We start from the raw sequence: 21294 nt of genomic DNA, 5'->3' as shown, positions 1-21294 counted from the left end.
GTTGACTTATTGCATATTTAATTCATACTTATGTAGTTCATTTTCTGAAGGGGTCTTTAGGGTCCCAAATGATAAACCTTCTGATGCATACAAATTTTGGGTTTAACCATCTTTATGGAGTTTCTTTTGACAAAAGGTAAGAATGACCATGATAATTATAGTGAGCTTAACCCGTGGGTTCCGAGTAGTTAAATTGGGCATAAATTATTGTGCCCAGTGTGGGTACTTTTGGGCAAATTGCCGGGTGTAAACTTGAGGGAAATGGGAATATTTTTGGGGAATATCTTCATTTTATATAGTTAAGTAAATAACTGTTTTAGCGACCTCATTTATTTAAGGTACAGTTGTAATTATGATTGTCAGTTTAATTAAGCTATGTACAATAATGTGGAGTACTAGATATTACGTTTAATTGCTTGATCATAACATAGACAAGCCTTTAGCACTGATTACGTACTATCGTTTTAAACTGCTTTAAGTGGATAATGAAATGATGGAAAGAGAGCATAAATGTTAAGTTCCTAGGTCCAAGAATAGCAATTAACTTTTCATGTTAACATTATTCAAGTAAGTACATCATTTCTTTCATACCTATTAGGTAAGTATTGTAAAAAGTTAGTTAGACAGTAGTAGTTTAGTGTCAAGAAAATAAATAAACATTTAAAAAGCAAAAGTAAACCTAATTCAAAGTTTCCATAACCATAAAACGTAGACGCTGTCCCATTAGTCGGTTATCGCATAAAAGTTTAATAAACATAAAGTTTACGGGAAACAGTTGCCAACACATCTTCATACTTACGTAAAACTCCGAAATAAGTGTTCATACATCTAAAATTTGCATTTAAAACGGCCACCGTGGGCTGTGGGTTACGGTTAGGCGGCCACAGCTCGTACCGCGACCGGTCGGACCGGCACGGCGGGAAGCGCGGAGGAAGCGTGCGCTTCCGCCGGCCGCCGGCGTGCGAGTGCGACGCGGGGGGAGGGCGGGGCGCTTGCGCGGCGCGGGGCAGGGGCGAACAGCTGAGCGCGCGGGTATATTGACAGCACGTTGCCGCTCAGTCAGTAGGTTCTCTGTCACCGCGGAGTGCGAACGTAGCCGCATAAAGCCCACACCACTCGTCGCTCCCGATTGATTATGACACGATCGCCCCGCAGTGCTAACTGAACTGCGGTCGGGACACCGCTAAAATTATGACTTTTGGACTGTTCGCCGGCGACGAAGATAGTAGCAGATATCTCGTTCTAGAAGAGAAAGCTTTTAGGATAGTGTCCAGGTACTGGGAGGTCTCCGGAGTTTCGTCCGCCGAGAGGCTGCGGTTCGGGAACAAACAGAGGCTCCTCGTTGCCCCATTTGGACTGTTATAAATATTTTATTAAGAAACTTATGAATTTTTTTTGGACTCAAACAAATTAGTATTTTAGTGTTTTTAAGTGCAATAGGTGAACTGTGTTTTTTTGTGTTAAGTTTTATTTGGGGTTTATTTTTTTGGATAAACAAAAATGGTGCCCCAACAAGTGTCGGATGTGAGGTCCCTGTCGCCGACGTCGAGTGGAGTGCCCGTGTTCGGCTCCCAGCTCGTCGACAAAAACTCATCAACTCCTTACACGGATGCCACTCAGGTAAGTCCAACTACAAACTTTTTCAAAGTGACAAAAGTGAAAACTACAATTCCCAAACTATAAAAAAATCTAAACAAAATAATAAAGTTAATTCGGGCAATATAAAAATAAAGTTTGAAAAGTAGGTTCAAATAAACATGAAGTAAAAAAAATTAAATAGATCAAAAAAATAACGTACACGCGAATAAATTCAAAACTTGTTAAAATAAAATTAAAAGAAGGTATCCGAAAAAAAAATCTATCTTATTTTCCATGACGGTTAAATTTCTAATTTCGAAACTACGCGACAAAATAATAAAATCGTGTAACAAACAAAGTTATATCAATCGTAAAAAATACCCTGAATCAAGGAAATCTTATCTAAAATTATATCTATCAATAACAAAAATATTTACGCACGAACTCGTAAAAAATGTGCGAATCTGTGACATACGCACAAAAATATACTAACTGTAATTCAACGACAAAAATATACAAAAAGTAACGCGCAATATAATTTTATCGCTCTGAAAGTAGTCAACACATGGCTAAAGGATATATTTTGTAAACACATTGAACATGACGTGTAAGACTTCACTCTTACCTATAAATAACATTCAATCAAAAACGTAATTTAACTAGTCGGAAAATGTGGTCAATAAATTCAAAACTCACTGTCTACTACCTACATTTTCGACCTACAGGAAAAAATAATAAATTGAAAATCATACCTAATAAATAGCATTTTACAATTCAAAACAACGTTACAATCAAAATAATAGGCATTTGGTCAAATTAATTAAATTTCTGCTAGGCTGGTGTGTGAACGCTAGTCCTACAAACGGCCCATTTAACTTAAACAATTTGTAATTTCGGTGTGTTGGTTGAAAAGGGTTAGTCCCCTATTATCTTGCGAGATAATCGTAATAAACATTCATTGGCCGACGCGGCTATTACCGAGACACTGAAATTCAATTCGCTGACTAAACTGGTTACTAACGAGGAGTAATGATGCACAGACATGCGATCCGAGAGACCCACTGCAATAAAAAATCCCACGTGGTGTTAAAGCGTACTTAAATCGAAAATTTTAATCCCGGAATAAAGTTTTCAACGAGACTTGAGACATAAATTGAACGCTCGCATTTTAGGGTCGGAAATATTCTGGCAAAAAATGTTATTGCGAAAGACTTGACAATAATGGACTTAATTTTCATACAATTAATAATACTACATTAATTTATAACGTAAAAGTTGTGATGACACTTAGTTGTGAAATAAAACTTCCAAGTACCTATAAAAATAAAACTAAAGCCTCTCGAAAAAAATAATTATTCCTCGTTTACTATGAGAATTTATTTGATTTTAAACTCCTAATTAAATATTTCAATACATGTAAGAAAATCTTAAGTAGGCTGTAATATTATAAAACCTTGGAAATAAGTAGTGTTGAAATTTTAAAGTTAATATTACAAATTCTCACATTTGAATATTATTATTAAAACCTTGAAATACAAAATAAAACGTCCATCACACGTGCAATTGTTAGTAATATTGATTACTCCTATAATTGAAACGAGAATTAACTTCAAAACGTCTGGGTGACAATATTAATTAAGCAAGCGATGAATTACTAAAAATTGTTGTGAAATATGCTACAAGTCACGTAAAGAGATTTGCACAAAACCAAGATTAACGATAGAAAAGGCTGCAATAAATTAAGCGACCGTGAAATAAATGAGATGGACACTTGAAAATATAAATGTTTCATAAAACTCGGTAGCCGGTAATGAATAAAATAAAGTATCGTGGCTCAGGCCGGTGATAAATCCGCTGCACACACTGGTGACGCGAACGATACGAAACACACGGCCGGGAGCAACGACACCGCAACACATTTATGATTTTTTCGCATTATCGCATTATAAACAGCGGCTCACGCGATATCGTATGAAATGAAGCTATACCAGTCAAAACAATCAATAAAATAAAAAGACATATATTAAGGCCATGCTGTATCCATGAAATGCGTCGAGCGGAGAGTGCATTAACATTTCAATGTCAACACGTAACAATGTATTTTTAGTCATCCGCTGGGCGAGCGAGTGTTTCTCGAGAGTTCATACACTGCCACTCTCGGCGAGATAACCTCAGCTCGCGCAGCTTCTTGCCAATCAGATACAAGGAAATACAACGTACAAACGTGTGTCGTTGCTAATATAAGGAAACGATTAACAGTATCATTGCAATATTTAATTGTACTGATTGCGCGCAATTACCGACATTTCTGTCATCACGACTTATTGAATATTGTAAAAAATTACGATTGTTAAGATTCTTTTATAGTAGCTGATATCATACGTCGGGTCTATGACTAATTGCTTCTGGCAAAAAAGGGTAGCCCATGGAGAATTAAGTTGTCTTAAAATCCGCAACCGAAACGCTGGAAAAAAACCATCTTCGTCAATTTTTTGTTAGGCAATAATTATGAAATCGATATGCTTTTATTGGCCAAAAAAATGGACGTTAAAATTTAGCTTTTGGTTGTTGCAAAAAAATGCAAAATTAACTAAGGGCGGAGCTTTGGATCATTATGTAGCGAGCGACCGACCGGACTGGCTGTGTTATTTTTTGTTAACATTTTTTGTCGAACGCGAAGCTAAGAGTACAGCAACAGTTTTGTTACACAAGGTTATCTATCGTACTTTTATTTACCCGTTGCTATTCAACGTTCTCTACTTATTTAGAAAAAATGTTTCACCCGACTTTGGTGTTTGCGGAAAATTGGATTTGCACAGTGTAACGTGCCTGTCTAATTTCCAAATATTTTTCCATTATTCTGGTTAAAACTACTTCGATTTTGTCTCGTGCAATTGCATTAGTTTTGCGACTAACTGTTCTATTTGAGACACGAATGTAAAAAGCATGAAGACCGTTCAGAAGCACGTATCATGACTATATTCAATATAACGTTCGTAGTCGGACTGTATCCCATTACCCCTTCATTACGAAAAGCATAAAACTCGCACAACTTTACTCCGGCAAGCACTAAAAAGCGATTAACGTAGTCATTTGCATTAACGCGAAATCTTTGAAACAATTTACATTGAGTTCGTAGAAAAAGTGTCGTACAAGTAGCGAGGCAGCTTCGTGTCTCCTCCCTATAATGTCGACGTTACAACTGCGGCTCACGATATGCAGGCATTTCAAGAATTCTCCGTGTTTGGTATTTCGAGTTCAACCCTAGAATAAGGGCTGATAACGTGATTTGTGGAGCAGCAGTTTTTTGTTCAATTTGTGTTTTGACAAATGAGAAACTATGTTGATTTCTTCCTGTGTATTGTCTCTTTTATTAGTATTGAGTGTCACGCTATTTGTTTGAGTGAGTAATTCTTCTTTCCGGGTGTAGGTCTTCAAATAGTACTCCACCACTAGAAGCTATTAATTCTTAAGAGGATAATAAACAATTTCATTAAATTCAATGCTACATTTACTCCTTCCTCTGTAGTGTCGAGTTCTGCTATGTTTTAAATCAGCAAAGCCACCCAAAATTTTAATTACCATAGTTTACACTAAAACAGTGTTGGCAGCTGAAGCAAATCAGCATTTGATTGTGTTCAAGCCACTTGCAATTTGCAACCCGTGGGTGTTTTTAATAGTCCTATTATAGTTGAACGTTGCTTAAGAATAATCTTGACTTACCTGCCTTTAACCAACAATAATCTTTATTTGTATACGTATATGGAACAATTTAAAGTAGCATTTCCTTAAAGAGAAGGATTAACGTGATATCGTTAGGAGTAATATGGGTGAAATTATCGTACTTATTCGGTTGTTTGGCTAAAGTAATATTATGGTTATATTTGTGTCGTTAAATTACGCCTTTGCAGTTAGTAGTAACAACGATCTTGCTCCATTACTGAAATGTAACATAAATTATGTTCTAGAAATCACTGATGTAAAATACAGCAAGTAATAAAATAGGTCTGAAAAATTTAGCATTACTGGAGCGTAAAAAATAAATTCGTTAATTGACTTTTTTCGCGTCTCAGACCAATTTTAACTAATTTGAAAATTAATTTGTTTTCGGACCCTTTATTTTGGAATAGTAATATTTAGGTTCTTCAGAGAATTTTAATGGATTCCAGTTTCTTTAATAATTTTCTTTTCTTTGAGTTTTTCAAGCTTCTTCGTAAGCCGATTGTTGAAACTCCATTTCAAGTGAAAAAATAGTGTTTGGTTTTGAGGGAATTAATTTTTGTGTACCTATAATAATATTAATTTTGTGATTGAAAACGAGTATTTCAAAGAGCTTTCATTAAACATAATTTAATGTAAGTTGCAAAAATAAATTTCAACCATCTGCCACTAAAATCCGAAAACCGCAAATCTTTTAGAACCTCATAAGAACGTAAAACTTCATCAACAATCCGCGATATACGTTATACATTAAACCTCAAGCCAAAACTAGATTCCTGGCGAAACTCCCGCATGAAAACAGAAAGTCTGAAGTCCAAATAGCTATAAATTCGTTGGGCTCGCGATGACGGCGGCTGAAGTCGGAGAAACAAAACTGCTGCACATATATCTTTGGTTCGTATTTTCCGCTACTATTGTTTGTTTCCTTCCCAGTTTTTTTGCGATAAGTAGGGTATTTTTCATTCGGCAAATATCTTGCTGCGGTCGGTATTTTCAGTAAGTTGTTACAACTGTGTTAGTTGTATCAAGAATTGAGATTTCTGCAGTTCTAGAAATGTAGCCTTCTTTTTCACCCAGACTTTTTAAACCATATTTCTAAGGCTATCTCAATAGTCAGCAAGTCATGGGTTGACTAAGATGATTAAAATTCAAGCCATTTCTTCCTAGATAGTTAAAATCAACACCCAAACAAAATTAAATGTTATCACTTTCGTCAGTAATTGCGAAAGTCACGACTATCTTATCACATGCAAGTAAATTACTTTCTGATAAAAACCGAAAATTATCAGCATTATGCTAATCATTGTTATGTTTAATTTTGTCAGCTGTAGCTAAGTCTAAACCAATCTTTCCAAGAATCGCGAATGTATCAGTAGACTGGTAGACTATTTTATTATCCTTTGAAACAGTTTTCAAAAGTTTCTGTCTCTCACAAGCCTATTCGAAACTCATAAATTACACCCCAAACATAACTCTTACCGAAATTTCATCACATTTACAACCCTGGTTAATCCGAACCGTTAAACCGAAAACACCGTACCCGGAACTTAAGCCTTAAATATTCAGCAGCCTTCAAAACGTTAAAACGCCGTCATTAAGCCGACGGAACTCTAAAAACGATAAAGTTTACGACGAACCAAAGGACGACACTCGATCCCCGACACTTTCGAAAAAAGAAACTCGAATGCTAACTTCATTTCCCCTTTATGATTTTTCGTAACGAACATATGTTATTTTTTGTGTAGGTTAGGTGAAGGTTATGATTAAGTGCTTGTTTTATATTTGTTCTTTTATATTTAGTTAAATAAATAATATTCGCATAGTTAATAATTCCACAATGAGTAGATACTACAAAAGTAAATATATCCACTGTATCTACAGTAAGAAAGCTAGTCCTGTTTATTTATGAGAGAAGTCCTATCTATTTTCCTCCGTAACGTAATTTAGATTCGACGCGGCACCACCCCACTCATCCAATCCGGTTTCCTTGATTCCCAAATCATCTTCGGAATTAGTTGGTAATCCTCATATAATTCCAAGACACCCTCGCATCACAATAACAGAACTATTGATCGTTAGCCGCGTAAGTGGTCGACGGCTCCAAACTTTTTGTTCGTCCTTCTATTCAATTGTGAGTTTTAATCGCGTTACTCTATTAACCCGTAGACAGCCCCTTTATACAATTAGCTACTTATTGACTTGGAAAAATCCTTCTCTCTTTTAATCTAGTTTTTTGAAAGTTGGCGACTTCCAGCACGTTGACACAGGATGCTCCTCGCTTTTTGGAAAGTTAGCATTGACACCGGTTGGAGGCGTCTTACTTTTAGAAAAGTATCTAACTCAAATTTCCTGTGTGTTAAACTTTTAAACTTCAAGCCTTTGGGTATTTCTGGAATGAAATTATACTTGTTACTTAAGTTTAAAAAAATGAATATAAAACGCTATGCAAATAGGGTTACTATTACCGAGAAACTCTTCTCGACGTAATTGCAATTCTAGAACGCAACGTTGTTTCTATTAAAAGGCTTCCAAGTACAGCTTGAAGCACTCGTGAGCGAGCGAAATGAGCTTAGAGATCCTTGCATACATTAAGTTGGATTTAAGTCTAGTCTAAGTGAGGAAGACCTCTGAACTTATAGGTGCGATTGTCCAACCGTTGACCCTGAGTCGTCTAGACAGACTTACTGGTCTGGTCTGGAATTACTTACGGTTTCCTGCCGGTGTAAAAGGAATGAATATTGTATTGTATCGAATTGAACACGGAGCACGATATACTATCGATGAGTATAAATTCATACCTCAACATAACTCAGCTCTTATTTGTTGGAATATTCTCTGAAGTATTGTGTCTTTCAATTGCATTCGATAAAGGTTCTCATAGTTACATTGTAACTTTAAAAACTACTTTGAACGTGGGTACTTGAAAGAGCTTCGGCAATAAATACGAGCAAATTGAACCTAACGTTAAATTCGTTCCATTCCCGTAAAAAGTAGTCAATGCCACCTTTTTTCCTTTTTGTACAATGTGGGTACAGAATTTAAAACGACACCAGCAGTAAACGTCAGCAATAAAGTCTGCCTTAAGCAATCGCATTTCAGGCCCAAAAGTCAGGCGAAAACGGAGAAAAAAAATCGTTCAAACATTTCAACTGCTGTCGTGGAACAAATCGCTCTTTGCAAGCTCAACGTTTGGCTTGAAGTTTAAATAGCTTAAAAATAGCTTGAAAAAACAGCATCGGCTGCCGAGGCATTCGCATGATTTATGCCTTCTGTAGCGTGACTATGAGGAACGGCCGGGTAGTTCGTAGAATGCCGGCTAAATTAATCGCTTCGTATTTGGCCGTGTGAATTATCAAAATTCCTTTGGGTCTAACTGAAATAACGGGCGACTAGACTTTCATGAACGCCATAATTTATTGGGGGAACATGCAAATGTATTTATCCAGCGCGAGTCTTTGGAAAAATATGTGTAAGCTTGGTTAGGCTCGCCGGAAATTTATTGCTCTGTCTTCGAACTTGAATGGGTTTTAAATATAAATTCAAGAAAGCTTGCAACATGGATAATCTGGGCCTTCATCTATGAGCTGCGAATTAATAAATCAAAGTGCAGTGGAAGATTTGATATCTTTTTTTTCCGGATTTAGTTCTCAAAGTCAAGATAGGTTACAATCAGATTCTACCTGACCAATCCAATTATTTCATAATTCACCAAACCTCTTCATTAACTGACAGTAAACCTATAATAAACAAAACTAAAACATCAGGCATTTTCGTGTTAACTACAACTAATGGTGATTAAATTACTTGTCCTAATTATGTGTTAGCAGATAACAAAAGAGCTGTTGCGTTAATGGTACTGATAATAATGATACTACACAGTTGGGATTATGCTCTAGATTCGTATGAGCATCTGTTTTTGCCTGGACTTCTGTTAAATGGGAAAAGTTGCTGATGACGGAATGAGTTTTTGAAGATCACCCGAACCAGTTCTCAAGTTATCAAAACATAGCTGAGTACAATCAACAGAATCCCGTTAAAAAATGATACCGCTAAAGTGTTCTGGATCTCAATTTGCAGACCTTTACCATTTTCCTCTGCAAAATTTTACTAAAAGTTAGAACTGAAGTTACTCACAGCCTCATAGCGGCTTGAAATTTACGAATTGCAGTAGCGACTTAGCCAAAGTTAAAGATCAAGTACTACCTCACCCCGCTGTGTAAATAGCGCAAAGTTTTCTTATAAAAACGGTACCTAACGATATTTAACATCTTGCACTTTGCCGAACTAATCAGGAACTCAGAGATATAATAATATCTTCTTGGAAACTTGGACGTTCTTAAAAACAAGCTATAACATGATTACTTGCTGATCGACAGTTTTGCGATGTTCCGGAAAAATGTTCGTTTGTACGTTATTATGGTTCGTGTAATAATTTGCTGATTCTGGAGCTGCTAATGGATAATCGACTTCTAGTCTCGAAGTTTGTTTAGGAACAGTTCTTGTAATATTATTATCTGGCTAGTTTTGCACGTCTATAGTAAGTACTAAACTAGTTTATTGAAGAAGTATTAGGTACACTAATTCAAGTTATTATTGTTTTTATATGATCATTTAGAAATAATCTCATTTTTTTCATAGTTTCATCATCATCATCATCTTCTCTGCTTATACCTGAATCGAACATAGCAACAGCTAAGCGTCTATCAACAAACACATCCAAATTTAACGAAGTACAATTAACCTGATCGTTATCACCGGTTACTAAGCTCGGCCGTGAACTTTAAACATTTTTTGGCTAACCATTGATCTAAACGATAACAACTATGCTGTAATCATATTGAATTGGATTTTTAATGCAAAGTGATACCATGTACATTAATTTTAATATTTAATGGATGCTGTATATGGTGCATAGATTTATATCTCAAATTTTATTTGCATTTGACTAATTTGGGAAGACATTTAGATTTATCTTTGTGAAACTGAAATTAAAATTGTTAATAAGCTTAATGACATTTTCTGCCAGTCACGCAAGAAGTCTAATTTTAATGTTAACAAAAACTACATCTAGTTTAAAAGTGACAAACGATTACAAAACCGTTGATCCACAAAAACAGCATGATATAAAGTTCAGTATAATTTTCACTAAATAAATAACTGACATAATAATGAAATATGATGGCATGATTTTCACAAGTTCTTGCACTAATATTGAGTCGTTAAACTAATAACTGAGATGAACTCATAAGTTCACTTTTTGTTCGCGTTTTGTATACTTTTTGTTCACGTTTCTATGAACTAATCAGCTGGTATTAAATGAACATTAGAGGTTATACACACGTCTTACGAAACTCTGGTAATGACTTGTCATGTAGGTGTTAGATGCCTTCTATTTGTGTTATAGCTGTTTTAATCATAAATTTATGCATTATTGAGGATTAATTTATTGCTTTATAAATTAACGTTCCTCCTACTTGCATTCTGTTGCATTAACCTCTTTATCAGCATGAGCTTGACATTTTTAATCATACCACATCAATACTTGCATCTTACTTAAAGTACCATCTCCTAGAATGCACTGAATAAAAACTTGCAAGCTTAGCATATACTATTGATCAAAGGGTGGATTGTTCTCTAGATCCGTCTAAATACCTGCAGTAACGTCTTAAAGCCGGATTGGCCTATTTCCATCGACGGCATGATGTCATCAAATGCAGATAAGTACGAATCGAATCAGTAACACTAGAAAACATCCGCTGGGTGACGCGTCCGGAAGACTTATGAGCGCACGCCTGTTATCTTAAGTGGTTTGTTTCACTAAATCTTTGGCTTAGCCATGCGGATGTGAGATTTAAGTTGTGCAGTAACTTTGTTTAAGTTAAGTGATAAATACAGTCTTTGAACATGCTTGCATAATTTTGGGAGATCGTCCAAAATTTCCGACCAGTAAGTAAGAATATTTCTGATGTCTAATACTAGGTAGGAATTTCTAATCACATTAACGGAAGTTTTGAATGGTCGTCAATAGCAGACTACGCAGTTCGGCACAAAACTACTGAAATAAAAGACCCCTCGAAACTCCTAAAGTCGTAAACCAAGATGTTTATTAGACCCAATTCTGGTCTACCAGTTGTCACCCTACTCCGTTCCACCATCAAAACTACACGATCTACTGAACTAAATCAAGAACAACAAAAAAACTTGCACAAAAAACTGCAACCGACACTCAAGGTAAAACCAACCTTAGTGATGACGTTACAGAGTTGAATGTACCTCGAGCAAGAAGCCGGCACAAGGAAGCCGAAGCAAAACTTGTATACAATTCAGTGCCCTTGAACTTAAAAATATTCGAGGCGAGCTGTTCAAATGTGACCGGTGTGCCTCGAGGCACTCCCGATATGGCTAGGGTGAGGTTTTCACTGAACAACATAATAATATTCCGACGAGTGTTACTCAGAAGTTTTAATCCACTACGGAAAGTGATCGAAAGCAAGTCTGAAGAGAAAAAGTTAAAGATGCGACACTGTCCCGCATTTAAGAATATAGTATAATATCTATTTTCAAACAGACTGTAAAGTAAAACTAATATCAATATAATTGATGTTCATCTATTATTAACTTTACATTTTAGAAAGGTCACCGAAAATGAAAACAACTTTCTAAAAATAGAATAAAAATGGAATCAAATATTGAAGCATTTTAAACTGGCTTCCCAATAACGACGCCGTGGCACTTAATTACACATTCAAGTGCTAACACTGTTCTCTAATTGATGCCTCAGACATATATTTTACGATCTTTGTAACGAGCGGAGCAATTAAATATTTAACGTTAAATCCATTGTTAAAAACATCTAATCCTTGTGAATTAATTGAAATACCTAAAGAGAACATTAATGTCAAAGGTTAGGGTGTGATGAAAAATGAGAAAGAAAATGAATTCGGATTAGCTGGGTGTATAGCAATTTGCCCAATCAGTTTTGATTGCAAGGTGGATTAATAGGGTCTACGGTTGGTTCATTAGCTATTCCAATGAGAAATCTCATAATAATACAGTTGAATACAATCTCAATGAATATTAAAAATAATAGCCATGATCAAAAAGATACAGTTACTTTCGGAGAAATTTTCCATCATAGAATTCGTGCGGCTAAAAGGCACATACATTTTTATGAAATGAATGGTATGTTTTGAAGTAAATCTAAAAACATTATGAATTAAATCCACATCCAGACATACAGATTAGTTGGCAGTCAGACTCACCTTTCATCCTACGGAACCCGAAAGGTCGCGACAAACCGAATCTACATTCAGACAATCTCCGAGATATGTAGATGAGATTCAATGCTGACGATTTATGAAGAAAGCTGAACGAAATATGGCAGCGAGTCGACCGTTTTCATTGAAACTTTTTTACAACCTCCCCTTTAGATGGCAGATAAAATTGCAAATAGACGGACGGAAAAGGGAATTTTATGTGAAGGTGACTTCACGCTTTTTATTTTTTAAGGGGAGACGGAGCTGTAAAGACGGTTAGTGAAAACAAATTAAGCTTGAACGCTCTGATATTGCGACGTAGGTTGCTTGTTGCGATTCAAAGGGTTTAGCTGACTCTGATAACGCTGTGGACTTGGTAAACGATATGATCTTAATAGAGAAAATAAATCTTAATAGAGAATCATTTTCATTTAGCTTCATAAATTCTGCTAAAGTTTAAAAGAAATGAAGTTTATTTTCTATCTGTTTACACGTGCCTAAGTCACTAATGATCCTTGATGGTTTAAACAGAAGTCACAATTAGTGCCAATGCGTTACTTGAATCCACATTAGGCATAATCGTTTGGCATTCGACCTGCATGGAATGATAAACAGCTGATTATGTTCTATGTTCGAGTTTGTTTGTCGAATGCAATTCTGACAAGCGACTGCGTTATATCAAACTCCATATCAGCTTTCATACTATTTTATTAGCGTTCTTCGATGTTATGAGTACAAAAGGACAAAATGGAGTCACAAAATAAAAAGGAACCTTTATCTTTAAATCAAGGGTATCACAAACAGGTTTTAAAGGAAAAAAGCCAAGCCAAGCTAAGAAGTGACTTGTTACAGCCATGTTCGCTAATACACGACCAATATTTGTTCTGGTGCCAACTCTGGGAGGATTGGACGGGGCTCGGGACGCTCTAGTGAGCAAACAATGTTCTTTAGATGCATTCTGTTTCAGCGTTCGGCTCGTCTCGAGGGGCTAGCGACTAATAGTGTTAGTTCGGAGTGCGTTTATGGTATATGCAATTTGGATGGAGAAGTTTTCTTGGAGTTTCGGGCGGAATTTTAATGGTAGCGAATTAGATTAGGTTCTTGTTATTCTATGTTGTACAAGATTCTGTTTCTAATATCTTATTGATAGAATTGGCTTCTTTATAAATAATCTCATTACTGAAGTGAATATAAACTTAGAAAATATATCATATCGCTTACAATTTCATTCCATCTCAAGCATTACCATTAAAGATTCCCATAATGCTATAACCGACGTTTATAAAAAGCGTTATCTAGTAAAAGTAAGTAATAATATTGCTACGGCTATAAAAGCGCCATTATTAATACCAAACGGACTAAAAACACACGCGGGGTTTGGGCACTTGAGAGCACTTGGCAATGTAACTGTTGCTACATAGTTTTTATTAAGCGCATGTGAGCGATAAATTCAAACATTTACTTCGGACGGAAAGTTCACTTTGTTTGGTGTAAATAAAAAGTTCCATATTAAACGACAATGTACCATAGTTTGGACTTACATCTGCAACTCAGGGCTGTTCGTTAATTTTCAAGTATGATTTAAATACGGCTTTATTATTTTTGACGTCGATAAGTATTGATTCATCAAGCTCGAGTGGCCTTTTGTTTTCAAATAGATTTATTTGTTTGGTTCATTCCACTTAGTTCTTAACTATTAGATTGAAGCTCTACACGTGTTTGTATTATTCTTGTTATACAAACTGGTTTTCTATTTAAGTAGTTTTAACAACACAAATCGTTTGTTTATCGTTCTTGAATTGAAAAAAAAAAAACTCGATGGTCTAACTTCTATTGCTAAATGCAAAAAAGTGCAGTTTTTCTTTATTCTCTCAACCCTAGAGTTGATTGGGAGCATCTGGCAATGGTTTTACGACATGCAGCTGATGCATCGGGCCGCGTCAGACAGCCAGAGTTTCCTTGGGACGGCACAGCACCGCCTCTGGGGATCTATGCACAACTTTGGCGTTAAGAATTGTGTGATATGAATTCACTGAGATGTAGTTTCTGCTGTACTATTATTTGATTTTACAATCCAACAGCAGAAAGCGGTCTAGAATATCAATTTGTTTTTGTGTCTGCAACTTAATGACAATAACAAAGTTAATTATATCAATTATGCACGGTTAATTACATAGACCCAAAAGAAGCAAACAAAGTTCGTGTTCTACTTCGAATTTCGACCTTCAGGCTGTAGGCTACATCACAACTAATTTCATTTAGTCCGAATCTTAGCAGCCAAACTTAACTTTAATCCATCACATACTTTTTTCGTTTATTCTGTTTTCGGCACCAAGTTGTTTGTTTGCAGCCCTTAAGCCACTTGATTCAACTTAGCTTACAAGTTTCTCATCCGTTTTACGTATCCAGGAATTTCCTTTTATTAAAACTCGTTGCCGGGCATTCGAATTTGGGACGGGGTCAATGAGTAGTGATCCGACATCCCCGACTGGACTATTACACTACTTGCTGTAATTGCTTTGGGAATACCTCGAGATTCGTATCAGATGTTTAGCGTAACATTTTAGGGACCCTGGCCGAACATGTTTAGTGTAACAACGTTTTAGTCACCTGGATATTTACCTCGGATCACATTTTGGTAAATGGCGCCGTCTTATTACTTATTTAGAAGACACAGAACGCCATTTTATTCGACCCCAACATGCCGCTTGCGTTATTTATTCATTGATACACTCATGTATATTTATTTGTACAAAATTGGAAAGACATTTACTTACGGTATCTACGAGTATATGCGTCTTATTATCAGCTCGAGCAATTGACATGGAAATGTAAAGAGATAATATATTCACAAATAACTTGCGATGAATTTATTTTAATACGAATGTGATCTAATTCAAGCTGATGATATGAGGTGGAGCAGAAAGTAGAAGATTACCGGTGTAATGATAAAACAGTTGATTAAAATTACGCAATCAAGGGGAATAGTTTGCAAAATGTAGTATTAGGGATTCCAATCACGTCGTAAGCCAGAAGTTAGCTGAAACGAGATCGGCTCAAAAGCGAAGATCTTATTGACTGTTCGGTTCGTACCGGCATCTATTGACTCGGTAATGTCTCCCATTTCCGAACCAGCTCTCGGAATAAGAAAAGTTGGTACAGGGGAAAAGAAAAGAGGCCTTTTCGGAGCGCACTAAACTTAATAGGTACCTTTGATCTTGCAACCCAAAGTTAGAATTAACTGGAACAAAGACACTGACCATCTGTTTAGGAACCCAAAGAAGCGAGTAACTAATTTCAAGTTTAATGAGAAATACGCTTGAAAGGAATAATTCAATTTTCTGTATTGTTAATTTGTGTGTTCGCTACAGCTTCCAGTTTGGGATTAACAGGATTCCTACTGAAGAGTACTTTATTGAAACGCTTTGTACCATTGTTTGATTGTGCTGATACAATTTTCATTAAAGCTCTGAGTATAATGCGGCCTATTTTAAAACAACTTTCTATAATTAAATCAGTGGTTGAAATTGGTTGGGGTCTTCTAATTCAATTTTATTTACTCCCAATTGTTAAATTATTTCTTGGTTATTATTTACACTTATCTAGCTACATTTTTTAACAATACATTTCCAGATCATTGCGCTACAATTCAAGTCAAATACAATGAAACATTTAAGGGACAATAGTTCAATAATACGTCAGTATCATTTCATTCCTCAGCATACCCAATTACGCTCAGAATTTTTACGAGTTCTGACAAACACACACATTCCCCATTACTTGTACCTTTTACATTTCACCCCCGGCTCGACATGTAAACATTTCCACTGCGAGACATCTCAACATATACACATACGACTATGATTTCTTTATTACGAACCCTTTATCCTTTTGTCCGCCGACGCTCGTTGCCTCTCAAGATATTTCTCTCTCACTGCCTTCTGTATCTTGAAGATAAGAATGTATTGAATTTTGAAACATAAGGTTTCCCTTTTTATCTCATACATACCCGAGATTCTTTTATATTTACAGACCAACAAACGTAAAGTGATTCGTCTGAGCACTCTATTATATAAATTGATATTTGTTCCTTTCAAAGTTGAGGATATGTTTAAAAGATTATTTTTGTAACAAAGGTTAATATAATGTTATTGAGTTTTGCAGCCTTTTGTTGGGAAGGTGGTGCTTTATTATTTAGTTTTCCGGCTTCTGGAGTAAAAGAAATACTCGGAACTTCTTCAGATTTAAGATTATGTGGATCGTCTTAAATACAAATCTTCACTTTTGTCAACAATGTAGTATATTCTCACCTGTCATGTACTGTCATTGTCCAGATATTAAATAGTAATTTACTACCGACCATAATCGATTGGTATTGACGATTTTGTACATTTTGCATGCTGTGTTAGTCGTTTTTGCCTAAGATTTATGTCATTACGTTTATTGGATTCCTAGTAGCATAAGTGTCAATTTTAAGTAATCTTAACGTGTCACCATTAAAAACTAATTTTGTACTCATCTGCATGTGATTTGCTCCTCTAATGTTGATTTCTGTATTTGTATGTTTGGTTTGTTAAGCATATACAATAGAAGCCATTATTCTCATTTTATTATGGACTTGTCAAGTAATCATCGATTATCAAGTAGCAGGAAAGATCCATTCACCCAAAAACTATACAAGTCATATTTTTAATCGTTATAAAGTGTCCATAGGCTGCTACACACTAAGATACCGCTAACATCATAATGAGCACTACTAATGTCTCACTTAGATCTCACTACGCATCTAACCATGAACCAGAAACGCATCAATGACATAAGATTACAAAAATTACATGTAATTTAATTACGTATGTTTAACAACTGCGTTAGCCATGGTTCCCATGTGTATGGGAGATGGTAGCCCCGTTAGCATAGAGTGCTGTAGAATTATGACTACGTGGAAAATTACTGTTCCACACAGCCTAGCTTTTTGTTCTCAGCATGTTTATGATATGTACTTTTTACTGTACTGTAGCTTTGCTTGCCGTGATTGGTAGTTCTTTTTTTCTATGTAGTTTGTTTTCTTTGATTGATGTGTTTTTAATTTATTGCTTTTCTTCATGGATATTTTGGATTGTAAGGTCACCTTTTTCAATAACGGGGTGAACTTGTACTCACCATATGATTAGTAACAGCTACTTCAATATTTCCAAGGTTGGTTATAATCCTATACATCACTGCAGCTCTAAATTTTCACTTTAACTTTAGCCCATAATCTAATTTAATGACGTTCAATTTCTTCGCCAGATTACTTCAAAATGGCGTGCTCACAAATCTTTTAGATAGGCATTTCTTTCTTGGTACACGGCGAACACTCAGTGTATTGTACCCATTCTGACAGCTTGTCACGAGCCAGCCTACATCGTATGTAATTATAAACGCATTATAGTGCTTTACTGTTATAGTAAAACATCATGTTATGGTCTAATATCAAGGCGGAAATTTAAGTATTTTTTGTGATTTGAATAGAGGCTTATTTTTTTGGTCATTATCATTATCAAGGCATAAATCTGTGTATATTATAGACCTTAGGGCTTATTGCTACATTTCCTTGGCACTTGTAACTTAGAATTCTAGACTAAAATCATGCTTATTGGTCACAGAATTAACTTTTTCTTTTATTTTAGTCTTATAAGGTAAACAAGTTTTGTGTGTGTGGGTAGCTGTTTTACATTTTATTTTTTCACATTGACCTCCATGTTGTATTAGGTAAACCACCAATAAATATATATTTAGTTGTCAATTTTACCTACTTATGACGAGTGATCAGTCAGCTGACTTTAGACTATCACAGATGGCCTCATTTACATATACATGTAATGTTTTCCTCATAAACTAAAGGATTTTCATATTAATTATTACAACAATATTGGTAATGTTTGATTGGGTGACACATCGCGTTGTTGCCACTCTTCTTGCTTTATGTAACTAAATTAATTACTAAAGTAATTATAGTTTTTCTTTTCCTGTATTCTTCAGGATTCCAATTTTGCAAGAAAAAGTATCATTTTGGATATACCCGTTGTGGTTTATTTAGAAATCAGAGCGGTTCGCTGCTGCGCCATTTAGGAAAGTACTGTTATAATTATGTATTAAATGAAGGTCATACGAAGTCTCACCTTCAAGAGAAAATACTACGATTTACATGACGCGTAGAAAATAACACGTGCAGCCAACATCAACACATACAGCGAACTATTAGACAAAACGCGAAATTACCGCAATTACCCGCTTTGACCGGTATATTCGCTTTCTAAATGTACACTTTGAGAAAATTACAGCGTTTTAGAACTGGGTGTTTAGTGATTTTCCATTTTAATGAATGATAACACGTGTAATTTTATAATAAGTACTTATTATATATTATGTATAGTAGAAAGAATGCGTTAGTTATTTCGTAGATTGGTTTTCAGAAAAATTGCTTTGATGACCCATTTTCCGTGAAAATGCTAATGAAATTAATACGAGTGCAAATCGGCGTGCACACGCGCAAATTATAACGATTATATGTCAGTTTTATCTAACGCGTAAGTGACTATCACAGCGTTAGTCATTGTTGATAATTACTTCTGGAAATATCCCCGTTTAATAAGCAATTCAATGCAAATTGTATTAATTCGGTGCACTGGGTTACTGAGGCGGTTGGTCAATATACGATACTAGATATTCAGTACCTATTTTGAAAAAACTAAAATCACTCTGTTTTTGAAGCACAAATTCTGCATTTTTTTGTCTACTATTCGTTTAGTTTCAGAGGGTTCGTGTCCAAAGTTCAATGATTCTTATTTACCCTTATGATAATGGTGAATATCGTAACACTATACCGGGGAACAACCGCAATACAGGCATAATGACCTATTATGTAAATAAAAAAATATTATTATTTATAAGACATTGTATTTTTGTCATTAACGTTACCTACTAATTATCATGAAGGCACATTTGAAAGTTATTGAACACTGAATGATAATCAGAAAAAAAAAATACAAAATGCACAATGGCTGTGCAAACGAACGTTGCTCGTTGACATTGACATTTAATGTTTTTGACAGATGACTGACAGTTTGTTTTTCATTTTCTAAATTCGAAAATGGTAAACAAAGTCGTAGTTTTGTATGAATATCTATAATTGCAATCAAGTAACCGATGCCGTCTTAATAAATCTAGATTTTGGCACAGGCAAGGAGAGCTCGGCTCCAGATCACCATTTTGGGCTATTCTTCGCCAAGATACGGAGTTATTGGTTCCTGATAGCATAAGTCAGGTTTATAGGATTTATACTAATGGTGTCTGTGTTTGGTTTGCGGTGGTAAGGGGTTTCGGAAAAATATTGCTCTTAGTACTACTTTGTTGGGTTGGTTTTTTATTTTGCTTACTTAGACTTAAAAAACTTGGCTCTGGTAGACTAGCTTGACTTTGGTTGTTAGAAAGAAAAAGTTTTAGATAAAATGTTCAATGAAGTAACTTTATTAAATATTTACTTTAGATTGCGAAAAGAATTCTCAATTATTAGAGGCATATTTTTGCGACACAGTAACTAATTTAATCGTCAATTTTACTTTACAATTAATCAAAACGTGGAAACAAAATATATTCTAGAACAAACCTCACATTTGGCAGTGCCCTAAATCTAACCGTACGTAATAATTTAAATAGAATTAATTACTAAACTAAAAATAAACCAGATCAGCTGTTCGTCACATGTGTCTCGCATGCACTGGTCTAAGAGGTCTTATCGTGATGCTCTTAAATGATGAGTAGCTCGATATTCTGCGTGCGCGCATATTGCCCGTTGTGCGTCTGAGCAAACGGGCTCGTCCACTGTAGATAAAATGTGGGTAAGATTAACATTTAAATTCTTATTAATTAATTTTTTAAGTCGTTAGTTTAAGTGGTTTAGTGATAAGTCGTTTTGTTTTGACTATGGAACTAGTAATTTGTTAATATTTTTAACTTTATAATCAAGAGGATATAAAGTGTAGTTCCTCTGAGGTTATTTTTCTAAATATTTTAGAATTTAACCCTTATTTTTCCAGTGAAATGCAATAAAAATTCAACTAATTTCTAACTGGAAATACCAAGTTCACGTCCTTAATATGACACGACAGTTCAACAGGCATAGAAAATTGGCAGCCAATAGAACCCCATAGTCGTGTTCCGTATACAAATGCAGTAGAAAATCCACGGTAAGCGTATCTGCGCAGTTACATCAGCGCACGCGCCGATTTTACCGAATATTTATCAATCATGTATTTAATCGACAACACATGTATGCAATCTTGGAATTGTGTATCTTAGTTTGTTTGCTATTTGACTGTAGATATTAATTGTTTCTTTGTAACATTAAATGTGGTGTTGGCTATGGTCAATGAACCCATTGTTGCATATGGTAACTATAGAAATAGCCATGATTGTTTATTTGTCTTTATAACTATTAAATCTTGGGTTCAATTCTCGCAGATGCTTGAAAACTGGCAAGTTGCTACAGGCAAAAATATTTTTATCGACACATTCTCTCAAAAATACCAAATTGAGATGGTAGTTTATTTACCAGTATCAACAATTAGTGTTACACAATTAGTGTGGAAAAAAAAGTCGTGGTGGCCTAGTGGGTAAAGGACCAATCTCTCAAGTATGAGGGCGCGGGTTCGATCCCAGGTCAGGCAAGTACCAATGCAACTTTTCTAAGTCTGTATGT

At 35.4% G+C, this 21294-nt stretch overlaps 1 protein-coding gene across 2 annotated transcripts in view; it reads left to right on the top strand.

Moving 5' to 3' along the window:
* Window positions 1–1067: 1067 nt before the first annotated feature.
* LOC124638575 (transcription factor SOX-12-like) overlaps window positions 1068–21294 on the top strand; it is a 91289-nt gene continuing 71062 nt past the window's right edge. Inside the window, exon 1 of one of the 2 annotated variants that reach the window (XM_047175591.1) lies at window positions 1068–1620. In XM_047175591.1, coding sequence (XP_047031547.1) covers window positions 1501–1620 — 120 coding nt within the window. In that variant the 5' untranslated portion in view covers window positions 1068–1500. Of the gene's footprint in view, window positions 1621–11087; window positions 11245–21294 lie in introns of those variants that run through there. The other variant, XM_047175593.1, reaches the window with a different exon arrangement.

Source organism: Helicoverpa zea, chromosome 17 (genome assembly GCF_022581195.2).
Source record: "Helicoverpa zea isolate HzStark_Cry1AcR chromosome 17, ilHelZeax1.1, whole genome shotgun sequence".
Lineage (NCBI taxonomy): Eukaryota > Metazoa > Arthropoda > Insecta > Lepidoptera > Noctuidae > Helicoverpa > Helicoverpa zea.
This window is presented reverse-complemented; position numbering and strand designations above follow the sequence as displayed.